This window comes from Miscanthus floridulus, chromosome 19, assembly GCF_019320115.1.
Source record: "Miscanthus floridulus cultivar M001 chromosome 19, ASM1932011v1, whole genome shotgun sequence".
Lineage (NCBI taxonomy): Eukaryota > Viridiplantae > Streptophyta > Magnoliopsida > Poales > Poaceae > Miscanthus > Miscanthus floridulus.
Window position 1 is genome coordinate 96,354,669 of NC_089598.1, and position 23,558 is coordinate 96,378,226.

The 23,558-nt window shown below is 42.6% G+C and overlaps 3 protein-coding genes and 1 pseudogene across 3 annotated transcripts; all 4 read left to right on the forward strand.

Moving 5' to 3' along the window:
- The first annotated feature begins 174 nt into the window (after window positions 1–174).
- On the forward strand, window positions 175–876 carry LOC136526723 (protein ALP1-like). Its single transcript, XM_066519312.1, has 2 exons — window positions 175–346; window positions 437–876. The coding sequence occupies exons 1-2, from the start codon at window positions 175–177 to the stop codon at window positions 874–876; spliced, it is 612 nt and encodes a 203-aa protein (XP_066375409.1).
- Window positions 877–1,064: 188 nt separating this feature from the next.
- Window positions 1,065–2,924, forward strand: LOC136526953 (uncharacterized; annotated as a pseudogene).
- A 4,206-nt stretch (window positions 2,925–7,130) lies between these two features.
- LOC136527948 (zinc finger CCCH domain-containing protein 45-like) lies at window positions 7,131–13,745 on the forward strand. Its single transcript, XM_066520815.1, has 7 exons — window positions 7,131–7,508; window positions 7,970–8,353; window positions 9,294–9,456; window positions 9,586–9,696; window positions 11,094–11,162; window positions 11,729–11,815; window positions 12,561–13,745. Exons 1-7 carry the CDS (start codon window positions 7,156–7,158, stop codon window positions 13,329–13,331), a joined length of 1,938 nt encoding a protein of 645 aa, XP_066376912.1. The 5' UTR covers window positions 7,131–7,155; the 3' UTR covers window positions 13,332–13,745.
- A 1,211-nt stretch (window positions 13,746–14,956) lies between these two features.
- On the forward strand, window positions 14,957–19,393 carry LOC136529714 (receptor kinase-like protein Xa21). Its single transcript, XM_066522785.1, has 2 exons — window positions 14,957–17,987; window positions 18,499–19,393. The coding sequence occupies exons 1-2, from the start codon at window positions 14,957–14,959 to the stop codon at window positions 18,906–18,908; spliced, it is 3,441 nt and encodes a 1,146-aa protein (XP_066378882.1). The 3' UTR covers window positions 18,909–19,393.
- The last annotated feature ends 4,165 nt before the right edge of the window (window positions 19,394–23,558 follow it).

The following is a 23,558-nucleotide window of genomic DNA, read 5'->3' on the forward strand; positions in this document are numbered from 1 at the left end:
TGAAGGAGACCCAAGGTGGTATCCATACTTTAAGGTGTGAAGCTCAACCTTATGTCATATTCTACGTTTTTTTTGCCAAACCTAATTGACCTAATCTTGACTTCTTTGAACATCACGTAGGATTGTATAGGAGCACTTGATGGTACATATATAAGAGCCACTATTCCAAAGGAAATGCAGCATGCTTTTCGTGGTAGATACAAGCATTGTACTCAAAATGTACTAGCAGCCGTAGATTTTGACCAAAAGTTCACCTATGTGTTGGCCGGATGGGAGGGGACAGCACATGATGCACTAGTTTTACGTGATGCTTTAACACATGAGGGTGGCCTTCGTGTGCCACAAGGTAATACAAGAACCTATGTCTTGTCCATAAATTTGTTCATCAAAATTAATGGATAATTGAGATGTAACCTAACTATGCATCATATGTTAGGTAAATATTACCTAGTTGATGCTGGATATGAAGCCAAACCAGGATTTTTACCCCCTTTTCGGGGTGTACGATACCACTTGAATGAATGGGGGAGGAATCCGGTGCAAAATGAGAAGGAATTGTTCAACCGTAGGCACTGCTCATTGAGAATCATAGTAGAGCAAGCATTTGGAGCACTAAAAAGGAGATTCAAAGTACTTGATGATGCCTCTCCTTTTTTTCCTTATGAAACTCAAGTTGATATTGTTGTTGCTTGCTGCATCATTCATAATTGGGTGATTGAAGATGGGAGTGATGAATTCAATATACCAAGTGACAACGATGAGGACACCCAGCACACCACATATGCTGGGACAGCAAGTGAGAATGCCATTATGCTAGCTTTTAGGGAAGGCCTGGCTGCCCAAATGTGGGCAGATCGTCAAAGCCATGGAAACTAGTATCGGTCAATGTAATATGTGTTATATTTTTTTCTTGGACAATGTAATAATTGTATTTGAGGGCTGAAATTGTATTTGAGGACATATTTCTACAGATATTTGATTGCCACGTTGTTTGCTACTTTGTTTGCTACTTTGTTGGCATTATTATTTGAGGACATATATTGCATTGTTTATTTTGTAGGGGAATGGAAGCAGAGGGTGGTGCAGGGACTGGTGGACATGCTACTTGGACTTCAACTTGGTCAGCCTATATGCTCGAATACCTTGCCAATTTAGTGGTTAATGGCACCAAGACTTCATCCACCTTCAAGATGGTTCACTACAATGGGTGTGCAAAGGCTCTTCAAGAGAAATTTGGTATTGTGCGCAGTGGTGAGCAGGTTAAGAATCACCTTAAGACATGGCAAAAGAAGTTTCGTAAAATATGTGACCTTCGTGGTTTGAGTGCTGCTGGTTGGGATAAAGATACCTTCACTATAACTCTTGATAATGAGCACTACAACAATCATATTAAGGTATTTGCTGAATTATTAGTTCTCACATATAATAATCTAATAATAGTTGCTAAATTATTAGTTGTCACATAATAGTAGTTGCTAAAATTGTACATATATTGCAGGATCACAAGTCTAATGCTGATTTTCTAAACAAGCCTATTCAACACTTTGAGGAGATGCACACAATATTTGGAAGTACCATGGCTACAGGCAAGTTTGCAAAGGACTCGGGTGTGCCTCTAGGTACACAGGAAGACAGTACAGATGACTGGAACAATGAGGTGCAGAGGATGGAGGTATAGAGTGATAGGAATGCAAATGAAGACAACAATGCGGCAACTTCATCGGCTACCAAGGCCACCAATCCTAAGAAGAGGGACAAGGGCAAGAAGAGGGCCATGACCAGTGGCGGAGGCACAGGGTATGCTAGGTATGCACTGGCATACCCTGCGGCAATGGATAAATATACTATTATATATTGTATACGGTATTTGTATTTGTATTTATGTAAAAGAAAAAAGAAAAAAAACTTACCTGAATGCATCACACCACCACGATTCCACGAAAGGCCCACTTGAGGCACAGGCACCCCACGCGGCCCACACATGAAGGCGCACGTCACAGCAAAGAAGGCGCACGTCGTCCAGGTCCACCAGGTTGGGCTGCCACTGTGCCGCATGAACACGTCCTTCGGTCCTTGGCGGCGGCGCACAGGCTGCGGATCCAGTCGGCTGTTTGTTCCCCTCGCCCAGCCTGCTTGTTCCCCGCCGGGCGGCTGCGCCGCGTGTCCTGTAGTCCTAGAGCAGGAGGCGGTGGATGATGAACATTCAGAACACTGAGATCCATCTCTACGTGCGTACATTCTCTGCTGTCCTGTGCGGCTCATCTCCATCCTCGGTCGTCGTACGTAGGACGGACGATCCTGCTGCTGCTTCTCCTTCGCTCTCCTACTCGATCTAATAGTCTACACCGTGATAAGGCGGCGTCTAGGCAAATTTGTGATCACAATTATTCCGGTGAGATTCAATCTTTGTTCTTCGGCTTATTTCAAATATTGATATGGCTTTTGAACTATTTATACTATACTTTATGGATGGTTTGAACTTAATCCATGAATTTAAGCCTTATTGTGTTATTTAGTGCATATATACCGAATCATGTTGTCAATTTTACAATTATTACCGAATTGCTGAAATGAATTTACCGAATTGTATATGAAAATTTTTTGGCGACATACCCTGACACAAAATCCTAGATTTGCCACTGGCCATGACTGACCAAGATCCATTGGTTGCTGCAATTAAATGGGGAAGTACCAAGTTAGCCAAGGCGATAAAGGAAGTGGGAAAACCTGACAATGATGTGCCGGATGATTTGTATGACAACTTGATGGCTATGAGTGGTAGTTTCAATTCGACTCACTTATCCTTCTACCATTCCTACTTGGTCCAACATCCTCACATAGCTAGAGCTTTCAACTCCTTGCCTTTTGAACATAAATTCAATTGGGTTGCAAAGCACATTGCTGACAACTACCCTGGGAAGTAAGGGTAAGTTGTAGTCATGGGATGGTTCTTTTGTTAGTACCACATAGAACTTTATATTTGCGGTCTAAGTAAGCTTGTGTCTTGCTATGTGGAAGCCTTGAACTTGCTATATATTGTGTAAGGCTTGAACTTGATGCATCGTGCAAGCATCAGACTTGATATTAGTGCGTAATGTGCCTATGGATATGGCCTAAGACTTTTATTTGTAATATGGCCAAGACTTTTATACGTGCCTGTGTATATTATTTTGTGTGCTGATCTTTGATGCATGGTGCAAGCATATAAAATATTGCTATGTGTTGAGCACAAATATTGCTATGTGTTGCATAAATTGAGGAGTGTAACCTCACCATTTCAGTGCAAAGGTGACCATATGCAGGTTCTGTTTGAATCCATCCAATCAAACAGAAAATAGGATGGATCCGGCCCCATCTCAGTCCTCCAACCAAACAGAAGACGGATCGAACCCATTCTCGCAACCAAACAAATCAAGGGTTGGAGCCGTCCCCAAAACGTGGGTTGGAGCCACTCCAACCCACTGATCCCACAATCAAACAGACGGTTAGTGTCTTGTTCCGCGCGTCGACTCCGTTTCTCCTGGAGGAAACGGTTTCTCTCTTTTTCTCTCTCCTCAATTAATATGTTGACACATCAGCAAAATATTTATGAAACAGCCTAATTAATACACATAGAAACCACTATAAATGTACCATTGGGAGTGGCTTTAGGGCACGTTCAACAGTTTAGACAGATGCTGTCTGTAAGCATGGGTCATGTCACATAGAGACAACAATACAGACAAATTATACCATGGGTTGTCTTTTAGGCTATCTGCAAGATAATTAATTCTTGTACGGACTCATAAATTAAGGTGATAAAAATAGCTTGGGAGCACGAGCCCCGTCGTATAACGGTGCTGGAGCGGACGATATAGCTTGGGAGCACGAGCCCTCGTCGTCTCTTCACGAAGAGACGGCATACCCGTCTGTTGAATGAGTCGAGGTTTTTTTTTTTTGCAAAAATGACATCTCCACAAAAAAAAAAGAAAAAAAAGAAAAAAAAAGACAACCGTTTACGTGCCCTTAGTCTGTGGAGCAGAGAAACGCAGATAAAGTGCCTTTGGGAGAGAGTTAGGGGCACATGGACCAAAAAGAGGGAAGATGGCGCTGTGGGCTTCGGTCGGAGAAAACGTTGGCTTGGTAGCACCTTTCACACATATTTTTACTGTAGCTGTTGATGTGCCCGCGTTGCTGCTGTCCTTAGGCAACCGATTAAGGTCAGGTTTGTTTATTTTATAATTCGTCTTTTTCAGCTTGTTTTTTTTCAGGTAGAACAGTGTTTTTCTCTCATAGCAAATCAATCGGAACAATATTTTGGTTTGTTTTTTCAGCGAAGCAAACAAGGCTTAAGAGTTCGAATCCTAGAAAGATACATCAATACATATTTATTTCCACGTCATTCACACAAAAAAAATTCAGAAATGCTCTACAACACACACGTGTGTTTTAGCATGAAAAAACACATGAATTTTTTGCACAAAGAAACACACGGCGAGCGCACGCGGCAGCGCAGCACCAGCAGCGCGCTTTCGCTTTCTGCGCCTCGACTATCGTGTGGGCAGGTGTCCTGAGCGACTTCTGCGCCTCGACCTATCGTGTGGGCAGGTGTCCTGAGCGGCAGCACCAAGTGGACTGTCCAGGGGGCCACGGCGCGACGATCCATTACGTATGGGATGGAACCAACCACCGTATAATTTGTCTTTTCATAGAAAAAAAAATTGTTTTCTGTGATATGTGATCTATGATCTGTGGATCTGTGATCTTGTGATTGTCTGAAGGTAGAAGAAGGCTAGAGATAGAATAAGAGTGGAGGCTGTTGGATCTTAATCTTATGGTGCAAAAAAATTCATGTGTTGGAATTACATAAAACACATAGTTATACAGTAGATAGACTCGAAAAATTATTTCCATGTATAAAGCTATGTAGTCATAACTTTATTATGAAAGTTGTTAAGATCATAATTTTGAATCGGATCATATTCATTTTATTGTTTGCAAGAAAAAATTGAATTGAATAAGATAAATTGTTAAACATGATATCGAAAAGTAAAAAATATCATCTATTTTAGCACGGACGGAGCATTGTTCTAAGTAAACGAAAGATCATTATCTACGATGACTTTCAATAAGAGCCAACATTTATTTATTTTCTCTCAAGTGGTCACATCAAGATAATTAAAGACCGAGTACATAAAAAATAAAAACCCAACTTGCTGCTTGTTTTGCTCCACACTCACCTCACAAGAACAACTCCGATTGGCTTGGTTCTTTCCTCGGCGCTTGTTTAGATGCACTAAAAGTTACTCTCTTGGCTGGCTGAAAAAACGGCAGATGCTAATGCTAATTTGTTCTGAAAGAAAAACACTGTTATTTCGCTGAAACGATACGGCTGATAAGTTCAAGTGAACCGGGCCGATCATATCTAATTATGAGATATTTTATTTTTTAATGTTGTTTCTGTTATGCATTTATATATATAATATGTCTAAATATATAATAAAAATAATATATATTAAGAAAAGTCAAAACATTATAATTTGGAACGGAGGAAGTGGCAACTAAATTAATACTAGTGGATCTAAATGTACTTGTTAATTATTAGCTGAAGGGATGCTAACTATTAGTTCCATTAACTTGGTTTGAAGTTGCTAATATATATTAATATAGTTTATGGCCCCGTTTGGATCAATTTCAGATTCTTAAAAACTAGTTTTTGTCTCTAGTTTCTAAAATATGGATTCTGAGCAAAAACTAGTCGGAATGTTTGGATCCTCAACCTTTTAAGAATATGTCTTCATTTATTGCTCTATAGGTCATAAGAAATTGGCAAAGTTTGGGTATCAAAAGCTTTCTGATTTTTAAGAATCTGACAAAAACTTACCGCAAAAAAAAGTCCTGTTTTAATCTCACTCAGTTTTCAAAAGCCATATTCTTAGAAACTGATAAAAACAAGAGATCCAACACAGAGGCTATTATCTACCTTGAACTTAGTGTCCAACCATCTATTAAATAGAGGATCCAAACATACTTTTATTCTAAGCACGAGCCAATTTCGAAAATTGAGTTGATTTTTTCTCTGTATCTTAAAGTTGCTAATCGTTGATCTTATTCATGAATCTGCCATGGTGGAATATGAGTCGGTCACTTCAGATTAGTCGGTCATGTGAGATATATTCCTCAGTCTCTAAATGTTAGTCACCATGATTTACGTACCGATAACTTTGACTCGATTTATAAAAAATACGTGTAATATTTTTATCTTCAAATAAATTTATTAAAAAATTAGATTCAAATATCTATCAATGATATTAATTATATATCATAAATATTAACATTTTTAATATATATTTAGTTAAAATTATTTCTCGAGAAACAAAAAAGACAGACCTAAGTTTAGGGACGGAGTGAGTATCTCCGAAATTGGGATCTCTAGCAAAACTGCTTTTCTTAAGGGGAATCCTCTGTGTGCCATTAAAAAAGATCGTAATGTCCAGTGAGTCTATAGAAAAGTTCAGCGGTCTTCAGCGCCACTGCTTCAACTTTTTTGTGTCCTCCATGCCACTGCCGTCAGTTTGAACTCTAACGCCGTCAAACTGCAGTTGTGAAAAGTCAAAAATACTCTTAAGTCTAAATGTCATTAATTTTTTGAGCATCTTAACCACTTCAAATGAAAAAACTCAAAACTAGAAAGTTATAGATCTCGTCGAGATCTATAATTTTCATATAAAAATTATCTTTATTTAATTTCACAAAAAATATGATTTTTCTAAGATATATGAATCATATCAAATCATATTTTTTTGCGGAATTAAATGAAGATAATTTTAATATGAAAATTATAGATCTCGACGAGATTACAACTTTCTAGTTTTGAGTTTTTTCGTTTGAAGTCGTTAAGATGCTAAAAAAAATAATGACATATTTAGACTTAAAGGTATTTTCGACTTTCACACCTGCACTTTGATGGCGTTAGAGTCCAAACTGATGGCAGTGGTATGGAGGACAAAAAAAAAATTTTAAGCAGTGACGCTGAAGATCGCTAAACTATTTTAGAGGCAACACACCATTGTGAACTTTTTTTTTTTTTTGGTACGCAAGGAATTACCCTTTTCTTATGCCTCTCTCTTTTAAACAATCGAAGGAAAAAAAAATCCCAAACCCTAACATCTCCCCATGGACGACGGCGACGGCGGACTGAGCTTCGACTTCGAGGGCGGCCTCGACTCCGTCCCGGCGGCCGGGGGCGGGGGGCCCGTGCCGTCCTCCACCGACCCTGGCGCGGGCGGAGGCGGAGGCGGCGATGGGCCGGGTATGCACGGGCGTGGCCGAGGTCGCGGGAGCTACCGCCAGACAGTGTGCCGGCACTGGCTTCGGGGCCTCTGCATGAAGGGCGAGGCGTGCGGGTTCCTGCACCAGTTCGACAAGGCCCGCATGCCTGTCTGCCGCTTCTTCCGCGACTTCGGCGAGTGCCGCGAGCCCGACTGCGCGTACAAGCACTCGTACGACGACGTCAAGGAGTGCAACATGTGAGATCTCTGATCCCAAACCGACTTGTTCGGGTTCCCGTGTTGATTTTAACGTCTGGGTGGGAAAGAGTGGCTTTTATAAGCTTGGTGGTGGCTGTGGTTGACGAAATTTGTTAACTCGTCGGTAATTTTTCTAAGTAATAAGATGCCCAATTCGTGTTGTTTGATGGGTGATTTGGGTTTGAGATTATAGCGATCACGAACCCTGGGTCAGTCTTAATCTTCGGTTGGTACATGTGGTTTGATTCAATTTTATAGAATTTAGCGACTTTGATAATTTCACTGAAAGAAGCTACAACTGACATGATATTCTGGGAATGCAATGTATTTGTTTGCTACAAAAATGGCCATACAACTATAACCTGTAAAACTCTGCTCAGGATTAGCTTTGTATTATCATTGTTCAAAGTTAAGAATGATTGCTTGCCATCTTTCGTCACATGTCGTTCCATACTTTGCAGGTACAAGATGGGGTTTTGTCCCAATGGTCCTAACTGCCGGTACAAGCATATCAAGCTACCTGGGCCACCGCCTTCTGTTGAGGAAGTTCTTCAGAAGATTTTGCAGATGCGCTCTTTCAACAGATATGGTCAGAATAGAAATAATAATTATAATCAGCAGGGGGAGAGACCTCAACATCCACAAGGTTCTGGGATGCCTAACCAAAATTCGGCAGAAAATGCTACTGCTGCGGCTCCACCAGCTGGCGGACAACAAGCACAAACGCTGAATCAACAGCCACCACAGCAGCAGCAGAAGCCTAATACAAATGACCAGGCCCAAGGTGTTTCAAATGGCCATCAGACCACTAGAATCGCCACACCCCTTCCACAAGGACCATCTAGGTGTGTGTGGAGTTTCTAGTCATGTTGTAAAGCTTTTAGAACTGTGAAAACTGCATACATAGTTTAGTTTTAGTTGCAACAGCGTATCTCATACAACAACAACATAGCCTTTCAGTCCCAAGCAAGTTGGGGTAGGCTAGAGTTGAAACCCACCAAGAGCCCCAAGTCACGGTTGAGTACTGCTAAGCTACTACTCTGTTTGTATAGACGATTTTGTGATGGAAAGTTAAAGGAGCACATGAGATGGTGAACATCGCATGAATGGTTAATTTTGGAGACCTGTAGTCTGATCCAGGCCATATCATACACAGGGTATTAAGCACGCCTCTGCTGCCCGTGGAGACAATACTCAGGATTATTCAATATGCAGTTTACACTATACTCACTTTAACCTGAATTTTTACTTGTTTAGTGTTTTCAAATTTAGATGCCATTATATCGACACACTTCAGTTTTTAGTTATAGGAACTTGACCCTTTAGGTTTTCATACATCTTTAGTTCACTATTTTTTTATATATCTGGTTCATGCGCTGCAATACTTGGGAAATCAACATTTTCCGCTTCTTTTTGGGTTTCATGAGGAATCCCTTGAAAAAGAAGGGTTAGAATATCCCTTTTGTTTTACATAGTATTAAGATATTTGACTTGCTTGTTGAAATATATATGGAGCTTAGCAAGTTAGTTACTTAGTTTTATGAATAACAGTGCTATGGGTTCACCTTCTGTCAGGTTACTTGCTTACTTTTGTCAATTTTTTTTTTTACTTTCTGTACCTATCGCTATGGCCGAGTGAATTCAGTAATTTAGGCCATATTTTAGTAATACCATTACATATGCATATTCTGTCAGAAGTTCCATTTAATTGTTTAATGGTATCAGCTGTGCTGTACTATAATGGTTCTCTAATCCAATCTTGAGTTGGTAAATGTAAAACATCAGGTACTTCATTGTTAAAAGTTGCAATCGCGAGAATCTGGAAATATCAGTTCAGCAAGGAATTTGGGCCACACAGAGGAGTAACGAGGCTAAACTCAATGAAGCTTTTGAATCCACTGAGAATGTTATTTTGATATTCTCAATTAATAGAACTCGCAATTTCCAGGTATACTGAAGGTTCATATTTGCTGTGAATACTGTTGTATTTGCCTGTCTTTGATCTATTATTTGAAAATGCTATTTTCAATTGGTTCAGTTAAATTTATTTACTAGACTAAATGTTATGCTTTTCAAGGGGTGTGCAAAGATGACTTCCAGGATTGGTGGCTACATTGGTGGTGGAAATTGGAAATCCGCTCATGGAACAGCGCATTATGGTCGGAACTTCTCTATGCAGTGGCTTAAGGTGCAGTTTTCTTGCTGATTAACCCCTGTTTGTTTATCTCCACTTAGCTTAGCCCTTTCCAGATGATGGGATCTTTGACTTTTGAGCTGACAACTGATAATCATAGCTTATGCATTATGGGCGTGTTTTAGATGGCCCTGAGCTCAAACAGAGTGACCTTGTCATCAGGCGGTAGCCTCACCACAAGGGTAGGGTGAGGAGAAGATAGATTGACATGGATATTGATTTCACTTTTTGTTCGATTCCTCACAACCACATTACTCCTCTAAATGCCCATGTGGCATTGTGGCAAACAGATGGAAATTCCTAATGCAACTAATGACTGACAAACTGACCCATCACATAAGTTCATGCTGTTGCCACCCGGCTTGGGCGGGGAAGCCGTGCAGCTTGGCTGATGTGTTGCGTCTAGCCCTGGCCCATGACAGTATGGTTATAAATTCACGTTATAGTGCATGAAGACTTTTGTATGTTGTACTTTTGGTTTGGTTAGTAGCGGCGCAAATCTTCCTTTCTGTCCACATATTCATCTGTGCAACCCCGACCCTGTTCCCAAGGGAATCTGGACTTAATTCTCCTCTGGGCAAACCATCTAAAATAGCCAAGCTCAGGTTTACAAACATGCAAACATTGATAGAAAGTGAGACTGATATGTGGAATTGTGGTTAAGATGTGCTTTAGGCCCAGGCAATTTATTTAGAAGCTGAAACTATCGTATTAATGCCTTGAAGTGTCATTCCATTGGGTGCTGTTCTCCATATCAAAATTTGTGCCTGCTACTCATTCATTGTACAGATGAACTAGTCATTGGTAGCTTTAGTTCTTGTAAGCGTGTAGGTCAAAGGCCTTGTGTTTATGTTCTGTTTGTGTTTTTTATGAACTGGACATGATACAATTGAATATGGCTTATCACGTTTATATTGATAAATTCTTTTGAGTTAAATGCATGAGCGGCCCCTGAACTTGTCAAGGGCTGTCACTTAGGTCCACGAACTTTGAAAACACATTTCTAGGTCCCTAAACTTGTTAAGTGGTGCACAACAATGGTCGGTATGGTCCAGAAATGGACCTGCTGTGCACTGTTTTACAAGTTTAGGGATGTGTGGTGCACCACTTAACAAGTTTAGAGACCCAAACGTTTTCAAAGTTCGTGGACCTAAGTGGCACCCCTCTGGGGCTGCTGATGCATTTAACTCAATCCTTTTTTTTGAACTGGACTATAAAATTGATGTTGAGTTTACAAGCATGGTTATATCATTCACCAAATCATTAATTGAAGTTATGGCTGATAAGAATTCTCATTGAATATTTCTTGCCATCTATTTTTGCATGAAAGCCTTAACCTGTTGTCTAATATCATCATTATGTCTATACTTACAACAGTTTTTGCGTTGCAGCTTTGTGAGTTGTCATTTCAGAAAACCCATCATCTCCGCAATCCATACAATGATAACCTCCCTGTTAAGGTATGCGAATCACCTTGTCTCAGGTGTTCAATGACCTTGGCTCCTTGACATATGACGCCTTATGTTTTTTATATGTATAAAATGGCAAAGTGTGGAAACTATTGGTTTAGCTTATACATATAGCACTATTTCACGGTCTGTCTTGTTTCATATTTTCTGATATATTTCCTTCTTGATTGTTCTTTATCACAATGTTGAATAAGCCATTTTCAAACCTGCCTCGAAAGACTGAGATGACTTTGCTTTAACTATAAACCATACATATGTTGTTCATCCTTATTGTCTAGATCTATATTTCACCAGAGATTATAATATTGTGTTATGTTTGTCTGGTTGATTAAACCTCTTGTACAGTTTGTATAATGATTAAAACACTAGCTGGAAAATTAATCTTGCCCGAAGGATGTTCTAAATTGATGTAGACCAGAAAGAAAAGTAACATCTAGTGGTACCCACACTGATGATTGACTAGATTGTCGAAATCATATACTTTTTTTTTTTTATATATCTACATTCTCAAAAAGTTTTCAGGATTTAATTGTTCAATTCACTTCTGATTAATGCAGATCAGCAGAGATTGCCAGGAACTAGAACCTTTCATTGGTGAACAGTTGGCTTCTCTGCTTTATCTGGAGCCAGACAGTGAACTTACGGTAGGTTATGCATTTATTGCCTATTTATCTTGTTTTAACATTGATGTGCCTGAACCATGACTAGGGGCTCATGTTGGGTTTCAACTCTAGCCTACCTCAACTTGCTTGGGACTTTGGCTTTGTTGTTGTTGTATCTTGTTTTAACATTCCCGTTACCTTTCTGTTTTCGTACTAGCAGGCATATCAACCTAGTCCATTGCAACCACGACTGACACTATAGGATTTGCTGATTTGGTCTAGTCACATTTGAACACCATTTGCTGTGTTTCTTAACTCTAAACTAGTTTTATAAATGTCAAATCATGGTTGTAAATGACCATAATTTATGTGCATATAAGATTCATATAACAGGGTTGTGCTAGAAAGAGGTGGAAGATATCACTGAAATTTACAATATTTCTTTACACTAAAGGTTTATTCTAATGGAGATAATTGCTACTTCTTTTATAGATTGACTAAAATTTAATAATGGCACATTATATTCTCTTCATGGAATAAGCACTAACAATGCATATACACTCTTCTACAAGCAGTAGCACACAGCTCCACATGCTGGTCTGTGCTAGTGCTATTTTGCTTAAAGAGAAATAGCATGGTACATTTTTGTTGAAACGCCTGGTTCACTTGTGTTTACTTGATATATATTATTTTAGTTACCATATGTTGCCTTTTTCTTTTTTTTTTCACTTGTTTGATTTGAAGTGCCCATTACCTGTGTCTGATGTTTTTGAATATGGGGGTTCAGGCTATGCTAATTGCAGCAGAGGCCAAGCGAGAGGAGGAAAAAGCGAAGGGAGTCAGTGCTGATGAGGCAGCTGATAATCAAGATATTGTGTTGTTTGACGACAATGAAGAGGATGAGGAAGAGGAAAGCGAGGAGGAAGAAGAAGGCCACGGCCAAGAGTCTCAAGGGAGGGGAAGAGGAAGGGGGATGATGTGGCCGCCTCAAATGCCGATGATGCGTGGGCCAATGATGGCAGGGCGTGGCTTCCCTCCCAACATGATGGGTGATGGCTTTGGTTTCGGCGGTGGTTTCGGCATGCCTGATCCTTTTGGCATGCCACGCGGCTTCCCACCATTTGTTGGCCCAAGGTTCCCTGGGGACTTTGCTAGAGGCCCGATGCCCGGGATGGGCTTCCCCGGCAGGCCTCCTCAGCCTTTCCCTCTGGGTCTTGACATGATGATGGGCCCTGGCCGTGGTCCACTGATGGGAGGTATGGGAATGGGCGGGCCTGGACGGCCTAATCACCCCTTGGGTATGGCGCCCTTCATGCCCCCACCACCTCCAAATAACCGTGCTGCGAAGCGGGAACAGAGAAGGCCAGGGGGTGACCGTGGGGACAGGTTCGAAACAGCGTCATCAGACCAGGGCAGCAGGGGCCATGATAACACTGGAAACTCTGGAGCAGATGGAGCCAGAGCCCAGTCTGGGGACAGGTATGGTAGAAGTGCCCTTCGGGACGATGAAAGTGAGAGCGAAGAGGAGGCGGCTCCCAGGCGGTCAAGGAAACGATAGAAAAACCATAGAGCACCGAGTGCTGAGATTCATGTTGTTACTTGATATGAGAGAGGTATGATGTACTGGTGAAACAGAGCTGAGATAGACTAAAATAGATTGCCTCTCTTATTTTCTAAACTGAGATTAGAACTAAGATAGTGAAAAATGTGGATTATGTATAACTGCATATGCTGTGTGCAGTGACATTGGTAGTTGAATTTTGCTCAGGCGGAAAGGTGTAAGCACATTGTGGCAGGCTGAGATTATTCTAGTGGTGCATCACGACTCATGAGTTAGAAACTGGTAGAATAACATTGGCACGAACTATTTGTTCAGCTGTGCAGTTGTCCTGTGCTTATCATCACAACAATGTACACATGTACTGTACAACATGATGAGAATGGTTTATGGTCTTTTTCATATGAAAACAAATGTCATCAAAATACGCTGACAGCCTAGACCCAGATGGGGTCGCCGTAGCCTGCAGTACACATTTCCTTTTACTCTAATTCTCGCATCTTGTTTGGTTAGCACGAAGGTGCTACGTTTGAATTGTTTGGGTTTATATATGCTCCCCCTACCCTTGCCTTACGACTTCTGCAAGGTATCTACATACCTGTTTTCTTGCTTAGGCTTAAAAAGGTTTTTAGTTCACTTTAAATTACCAAACCGTCATGAGTTGCCAAAAAAAATAGCGGCGTAAAGTGACCACATATATGGGACTCACAAGATTAAAAAAGACCGGCCGATCATTCAACCCTGCTCGCATCCAGGCCTCCTTGGCCACTTGTTCATAGTCAAGTCAACCCTGCTAGCATTGTTATGCACTTGTGGAAACATGCTCACTTTCAATTTCAGAGCTGTTCCAAATTTTTCTTTGTTTTGCATATCCTTCGCGGATTCATGCGCTCTAGCCTTTCCGACAGAGCTAAAACGGTCTGAAAAGCTGACAGGAGCTTCATTCAGAGCTTTGGTTTGTACTCCTACAGTGCAATCTCAGGGTCAACAACGGTCTGAAACATGCCAGCCTCTGCGGCTCTGCCTGGTCCACGGTCCACAGTCTCGTGCCGGTTCCCGTCCACACTGGGCAACATATCTCTGGACTCCGGCTCCGGGGCAAGTTGCCATCGTGCCTTTTGCAATCGTCGACTATAGTGTCCACTGCTTACTTTCTTTCATTATCAGCTTTTATTTGCCTTGGTGACTCGTCAATGCACGCTACGCATATCTCCAATTTCTGCACGTCGTTTTGATCGGCATCGAGCCAACGACAACAAGGTCTTCTGACTTCTTTGTTCATCCATTTAGGATCCCTTCCTTTCCCTTGTGGTGAAACTGACCAAAAGTCTACTGAACTCGTTCAAAGTATATACGAGTCGTCTTCTTCCCACAAGCTGCCATTTGGAGGGACAGTGACGCTAATGTGCCAACTCTGTGTTCATCAAATTGACCTAGTTTTCGTCTCTGGTCTTTGAAAATTTTGACTATAAATTGATCTAGCCGAATCTAGTGGGAAGTGCTACCTTTGAATATAATAAATAAGAGGTACCACGAGTTGCCTTCTGCTAAAACAAACACACCCTGCCCAGCCATCCCAGTCCTTGCTAAAACAACCAACCAAATTCAGAGCTCCATCAGCAGCAATGGCTCTACTCCGAGAGCCGCTCTTGCTCACCTTTGTCTTCCTTGCATGTTCTCCTGTCTCTGTGTCCACAAGCAGCAACATCACCGACCATGGTGCGCTCATGTCTTTCAAGTCACACGTGAGCATGGACGCGTCGGGAGCCCTGGTGCAATGGGGCAACCTGTCTGTTCCCATGTGCCAGTGGCCCGGTGTGGCATGCGGCTTGAAAGGAAGACGACTTGGCCGTGTGGTGGCGTTGAACCTCGCCGGGCTCATCCTTGCTGGCACCATCACCACGGCTTTGGGCAACCTAACCTACTTGAGGCAGCTCGACCTTTCGTCGAATCACTTCCATGGGATCCTGCCACCAGAGCTTGGTAATCTCCATGACCTTGAGACTCTTGTACTTAGTCAAAACTCTATCCAAGGATATATTCCACCATCACTTGCCAATTGCAGTCGTCTTGTCATCATCGCTCTTGATACTAATAAGTTACAGGGTGAACTACCAAGCGAGTTCTGCTCACTGCAAAATCTCAAGCAGCTCTACCTAGACGAAAATAGTCTTACAGGAAAAATCCCCTCTAGCATTGGAAGCATTGTGAGTCTGAAAGAGCTCGTCCTACAATATAACAACTTGACAGGAGAAATCCCAATAGAGATAGGTAGCATTGTCAATCTCACCCGTTTATCTCTAGCTGCCAATCAATTATCTGGAACAATCCCTGCTTCACTTGGAAACCTCTCGGCATTGACCATTCTTAGTCTTGCATTAAATCAACTAGAAGGAAACATTCCACCAATGCAAGGCCTCTCGTCTCTTGGTGTTCTTGAGTTGGGAGCAAACAAGCTAGAAGGAACCATCCCTCCTTGGTTAGGAAACCTTTCTTCGCTAGTAATCATAGATCTCCAGGAAAACGGTTTCGTAGGTCAAATTCCAGAATCGCTAGGAAATCTTGAGCTTCTTACAGATCTTTCTCTCACGGACAACAATCTTTCAGGTTCGATACCCCATTCCATTGGAAACCTCCATGCCCTCATCAGACTTTATCTAAACAATAACGAGCTACAAGGATCATTGCCCCGTTCGATGTTCAACCTCTCTTCTCTTGAAGTTCTGGTTCTCGATTACAACAACTTGACTGGTGTTTTCCCACCTGATACGGGCAGCAAGCTATCCAAACTCAAACGATTTATGATATCAGACAATCAATTTCATGGCAACCTCCCGTCATCCATTTGCAATGCTTCCATGCTTCAAAATATTGAAATAGTGAGCACCTTCATGTCTGGAACAATTCCACAGTGCTTGGGAATTCACCAAATGAACCTGTCCGTGGTGTTGCTAGCAAAAAGTGAGTTTGAAGCAACAAATGATGCTGATTGGGGCTTCATGGCTAGTCTAACTAATTGTAGCAATATGAGAAAAATATCTTTGGATTCCAACAAACTCAAAGGCGTGCTACCAAAATCAATTGCTAATTTGTCGATAGGAATGGAATTGTTTAGCATAGAAGACAATAAGATAACTGGAACAATACCGGGAGGAATAGGGAACCTTGTCAACCTAAAGGAACTTGATATGGATAAAAATATTCTTCTAGGCGCCATTCCATCATCTCTCGGCAAACTCAAGAAGTTGGAAAGATTATCTATACCAAAAAACACTTTGTCAGGTCCCATCCCTGTTGCCCTAGGCAACCTAACTCAACTTACTAAACTTCTTCTTAGTGTTAATGACTTTAGTGGACCTATACCTTCAAGTCTCAAAAACTGCCCTTTAGAAGTTTTGGATCTCTCTCACAACAGCCTTTCCGGATCAATACCTAAAGAACTATTTTTCATATCGACGTTGTCATTTTCCATGAATCTTGCATATAATTCCTTATCAGGGACGTTGCCATCAGAAGTGGGCAACCTAAAAAATCTCAATGAGATTGACTTTTCTAATAATATGATTTCTAGTGAGATTCCAAACTCTATCAGTGAATGTCAAAGTCTGGTATATCTCAATTTATCTAGAAACATCCTTCAGGGGACAATTCCAGTATCAGTAGGAACTCTAAGGGGCCTCTTCACGCTTGATCTTTCCTACAATAATTTATCTGGGGCCATACCTGAGACCCTTGCCAGATTAACGGGTATTTCATCATTGAATCTCTCGTTCAACAAACTCCATGGTGAAGTTCCAACAGATGGGGTATTTGAGAATGCAACTATAATCTTAATCACTGGGAATGATGGCCTATGTGGTGGTATCCGTCAATTGAAATTACCACCCTGCTTGAACCACACCACCAGCAAAACACATCAGAAACTTGCCATGAAAGTCTCCATATGCAGTGCATGTGTTTTTGTCACACTAGTATTTGTACTATACGTACTCCATCAAAAGAGCCAGAAGACAAAAGCAATAAACATACAAAGGTCCACCTTGAGTGAACAATACGTGAGGATTTCCTTTCCTGAATTGGCCAATGCAACAAATGGTTTTGCGTCTGAAAACCTCATTGGAGCAGGGACCTTTGGATCAGTCTACAAAGGTAGAATGAGAGTAAATGGTCAGGATGCAGTTGTCGCAGTTAAGGTTTTCAACCTCTTGCAACGTGGTGCATCTCAAAGTTTTCTTGCAGAATGCAACACTTTGAGATGTGCTCGACACCGAAATCTTGTAAAGATATTAACCGTCTGCTCAAGTATTGATTTTCAAGGCCATGACTTCAAGGCCCTTATCTATGAGTTTCTACCAAATGGAAATTTGGACCAATGGGTACACCAACATATCATGGAAGAATATGGTGAACAGAAGTCACTAGAACTGATTGCAAGGCTACACATCGCAATTGATGTGGCATCCTCGCTTGATTATCTACACAAACATACACCAGTGCCAATTGTTCACTGTGATCTTAAGCCAAGCAATGTTCTCTTGGATTGTGACATGGTTGCTCACGTTGGTGATTTTGGGCTAGCACGGTTCTTGCATGAAGACAAAGATGAATCAAGTGGCTGGGCATCAATGAGAGGATCAGTTGGTTATGCAGCTCCAGGTGTGCATCTAATCGCTCTCTTCTAATTAATCTACAATGTAGGCTAGAACTAAATTTAAGGTACTTTGGGTGTTTTACTTACTTAGATATGTAAATATAGCTAAACAGTAACTAAAATTTGAAGAATGTGAACGAGCTAAAATCTCTAAAATCTGTAGGGCATGTTTGTTTCCGATTAAATCGGATCTGCAGCCACCCCACCGTGAGAATCAAAAAAATTCCACAAAACACCTTGCGGTATCGTTGATGCTTTTCACCGCGCAAGGCACAAAAAACCACAAGATTGAACTAGCGCTCCCATTTTCCATGCCGTGGGCTGGAGGCCGCGGTCGCGATACAGCAGCGCATAGTGCCGCCGCAGTCCCAAACATGCCCACAGTTAGACACTAAAATAAATATGTAAACTTAGTGGTCTAGAAATCATCTTTATACTAATCTTATTGTATGAACATATATCAAAATTTTCTCCATAAAAACAAATTCATTAAAATGGATTCATGTTTGGTTTCAGAGTATGGACTTGGCAATGAAGTCTCCACTCACGGTGATGTATACAGCTTCGGCATACTATTGCTGGAGATGATGACTGGAAAAAGACCAACAGACAATGAATTTGGAGGAGCCATCGGGCTTCGAAACTATGTTCAAATGACACTACTAGACAAAGTTAGTGTTATTGTAGATCAACAGCTACTAATAGACACAAAAGATGATGAACCAATCAGCTCAAACTCCAGCAGTATGAGAAACGTGAGAATTGCCTGCATCACTTCAATTCTGCAGGTTGGGATTTGCTGTTCAGAGGAGGTGCCGACAGATCGCCCGTCAATCGGAGATGCTCTGAAAGAGTTGCAAGCAATTAGAGACAAGTTTCAGAATCACCTCTGCTTGAAGGGTCGTTGTCAGTTAGCTGAAGTGTGAAGGATTTCTTATGTGTTGTCTCGAATATATGGGCAGTGTGGTTAAAGCTAGGACAGGCGGCAAAAACAGTAGTGGCATGTTGAGATTCTAGAGCTGATAGTGTGCCACAGTTTCTTTTTTGGACATTTTGGTGTATGTGTGAAAATTATACAATAACGTTGGCAAGAACTATCTGCTGTACAAGGACTGTGTCTTCACGAGACAAGTTTGGTCCATCATAAAGCAATGACTAGGCCTTTCGGCGATTGACACTGTTGGGATGGCGGGATCCCTGCATACTTACTGGCGTAAGTGCAGAGCCAAAATTGACCAAGATCAGAGAAGGAGGTTTGATGGTACTATTATCTACTTTTGGTGGCATAAATGGAAAGAACGGAACAAAAGAATGTTCCAGAACAAGTATCTACAGCCTAGTCAAGTGGCGGTGCTGTGCAAGGAAGAGCTAATGCAATATTTTTTTTAGAAAGGACGTGTGGGGGGTACGACCCCGGATACCCACGATAAATTACATGGGCTGCGCTCCCAGGGGCGGTCCAGCCCACGAGACGAAGACCTACGGTGCACGACACTGCTCGACGTGCACCACAAGACATCAAGGGCGATATCCTAAAGATACTACGAGTTCTGTTAGGATACGTTCGATTCCCTGATTCCTGTAATCTGTTATTACTTTTCGGTTATCTCCTAGATCTAACCGACTTGTAACCCTGTCCCCCAGACTATATAAGGCGGGCAGGGACACCCTCAAAACACACGCAACATCATACGAAGCCAATACAATCCAACAGCCATAGGAGTAGGGTATTACGTCGCGCTGACGGCCCGAACATGTCTAACTCTTGTGTCTCTGTTGCCTTCTTGTTCTCGATTACACGCATATCTGCCGATCAATCTACCTTCGTGGGATACCCCTCAGAGGACTGCCGACGATATTCTGTCGACAGTTGGCGCGTCAGGTAGGGGTGTGCGTGCTGTTTTTGTGACGAACAAGATGGTACGTTTTACAGGCTCTTCGTCCTTCCCACAGCCCGACCAGATCTTTACAGTCGGATCGATCTCCTGGGTCATCAACGCTGATGGAGACGGAGAGATCGTCGATCCGGTGCAGATCGATTCTGCGCCGACCACACCAGCACCTGCAACTGCAGATTCGATCTCAGAACCGCCTTCGAGGTCGTCTTCATCAACAATTCGCCGCCCGCTCCCCCACTACCCAAGGAAGCAGATCAACAACGACGATTTGATCGCATCCATCGATTAGGTTGGTCAGAAGCTCGTCGACTGCCTCTCCATCGCGGAATCGGTTCTGACCGCTCTGGTTCAGCGCCGAACACCCTCTGATTCCGATCTATTGGAGGCCGATCAGGAAACTCCTTGGGTTATGGCCGCCATCCATCAGGATGCCCTAAGGGGCAGATTCACCGACTAGGTGGGAGACATCCATCCTCTCGCCGACCCGATAGCCAACTAGTTCTCGCCGACTGTCAACATGCTGCAGATCGGCCGATGCCCCGAAGCATCCCTCGACACCATCCTGGAGGAGAATTCAGACTCTGACTCCTAGGGCTCTACGGAGACTGTCGCCGAAAAAAGCTTTGCCGCAATTTTTATTAGAAGAAGAACAAAAAAAGATGACGGCCTAGTTTATTGAGTGGAAACTGGGCCAAAAAACCACCGGACTAGAAATACAACGACCAACAACTCAAGCATGAAGACCGACTACTAAAACTTAACAAACCTCTAGTGCACGAGGCAACACTAAAAACAACTTAGTCGAAAACAAACAAAACCAAACTACCAGCTTCACTCACTCTAACACTGACTCTACTAACAACATGCACAAAACACACTTAGGAGAAAAAACTTAGCACAACTTGAGACAAACTAAGGACCTCTGGTAACTAAAGCTAAAAGAACAAGCTAACTGAATTTGACCCTAGAAGGTAGCACCCGCCAGCTACCCTTTGCTCTGAAGACACAACAACTAACCCACTAGCTTGTTTTCTCTAGACTGGAAGGGGAGCAACAGCTTAGCGCCTTAGCACATGATGCCTTCGCCTTTTTGGAACGCCTAAAAGGGAAAGGAACTCAAGCCATTTGACCATCGCCAATAATCTGCTTCGAGTAGGTCTTTGTTGCCCTCTTCTTTTTTAGTTGTTGTCCATGCTCGACCAGTGCTTCCAGGGCTTCCATATTTTCCTTAATGAGCGGACGAACAAAGTGTTGTGCAAATTGTTCAAACTGATTAGCAGCAGATGGTTCCAACTTAGGAGATAAATCACCAAGTTTCTTAAAAGCTCCTGCGCTACTTGAATTGTCCCTTTTTCAATTTTGCTTTTGGCTTTGTTAGCAAGTCTACTACTTTTGCGTTGAGGACTGGATTTGTTCCGCTTGCGAAAAAGAGTACGAGGTGACCGAGCAGGGAACCCCTCTTCAGGAACAAAGGAGGGTAGCTGGAGTTGAGAAGATTGCATAGTGCTAGAGTTAAAAACATCCGAGTCTTGAGCTTCCAAATTTAAACTAGGTTGTTGCTGAATCAATGGGGGAGATAGCGGTCTGGTGATTGATACAATGAAATCATCAATGCGAAGTGTTGGAGTCAATCTGGCGAAGGACATTTTTCTTTGATTGATTGAACCGAGCTATCAGGTACCTCTATTTGTAGACTGCTTGGTGGCACAGATTGCACTGCAAGTCCACTCTTTAAAGTTTCACCATTGACTCCCGCTTCCGTTTCAAGGTTCCCTGGCCCAACTTGTTCAACCATCAGAGTCGGTGGTGTGGAGATGCCCGAAGTTGAAGATGTGGTGATGTGTTGTTCAGAGTGATTCATTTCCTGTACTTCATCATCGAGAATTGGCTACGATGAAAAACCTGAGCTGAGATTAGGTACAGTCTCATCCAGTGATGAATCAGCAACAGTGATCAGGTTCAACTGGTCAACCTGCGATGGTGAGATCCACTCATGATATGTTGCCGCATTCAGCATCCCTAGGATCTTGTTTGTTGTGAATGAAGGTGGGGCGGTGGCATGAGGTGTGTGGATGAGTGACTTGTACTGCATGGGATCACAACTAAAAATACTCTGTTTTGGTACCTCGACGCTGAACATGTTGCCCTCGATGAGTAAGTCACTATTGTCTAACATCGGCGTTATTTGTTCCTCACAAACTTGGGTAAGAGGTGTTACAAATGTGACGTGCTTGATCTTTCTCGTGCTACAACCTTGAGAGCCTTCATGGGATGAAGCTGCAACAAAACCTCCTAAATCAGAGTACAAAAAAGGTGGGGAGCCCTCCTTGCTGCAATCTCCTCTGCAATGTGGAGAAGAGGATTCATGGTGCACCCTAGTGCGATCCCAACATGAGATGGCTTTGTGTACCACCTTCAAGCATCGCCAACACGGCAACACCTCACTTGATATCTTGAACTAGAATAGTAGGACCTTTTAAACTGCGAACAGGCATACGATCTATGGCCCTCGCCTTGGCAACGCTAGCAACGAGTTGGCCTTCTGCAATCTGCAACTCTGTGGTTAGACGACAAGCAATTGAAGCATTTGCCTTCTACATGAATGAAGAACTTTGACTTCCTCTTAGCCTGTGCACTGGTCTGAAACTGTAAGCGATAGTATCCTGGGCTTGCTCTATTCTCAAACTCTGCCCCGCAATTTTGGTAGGTGACCCTTTCTCTGTGAACTTGAGTCCTCTGTGTTCTGATTCCACCAATAATCTGGGCGAGCCTTAGTCCACCTAGCATCACTGTCTTCCAAAATTGCTTGCCTTGAAATTGCCTGATGCAACAACTTATTTGGAGCAAAGGCTGAGGTGAAGCCATTGGGCGCAGACCTGACATCAACCTTAGGATGTTTAGCTAAATGGGCTCTCTCTTCTTCTTCCACCTCCGCCACCTTCACCTCAGAGCACCATTTTTCTTTCTCTTTACAGGAGAGCCTACCTCTAAGAAGCTCTTCTTGAGCGATGTTGGGCTGCTGCAGGTTGGGGTTAATGGCATCCATACTCTGGCCTAATGCATTAGGCAGATTGGGGTGCTTTTGGAGCAAATCTTGAACTATTGGGTCCATTTGCAGGTTTGTGGTGTGATCGGACGATTGCCTTCGCTGCCTTGAGTGCAAGAGAGTTTGCAAATTCTTGGCAAGATCTGGGAGAAAACCCTAAACCTGAGCCTTTAGTGCTGGATCGATTTCCCGTGGACTTGACACCACATCAGAATCTGGAGGATCTTGTATTGTGTTTTCCGTTTCCATGGTTGCAGTCGATTTACCTTGAAGGGAAGGCTGCACTTCACTGACCGGAGGCTCCTAGGCTTCATCTGACCCATGGGGATGTAGATAATGGTGAGGAGCATCTAGATCTTGCGGGGAATCGGCTGATTTGGCTGCATTTTTCGTGGGTTTGGGTGGATCAGTGGTTTGGGGGAGGTCAATGTCGAGAGGCAAGGGAGGAGCGGACGGGAGCATGTCTCTCACCATGGGCGAAGCTAGCTATTGCGGCTCCCCTTCTACACTCCATGGAGCTCGATCTGGACTGCTGGTTACTTGTTGGGGCTGGGAATTGCTGTGTTTTGGTCCACGGTCACGCCGCTCATACACCACGAGCAAGGGAGTAAGAGCTGCGGACTTACCCAGGG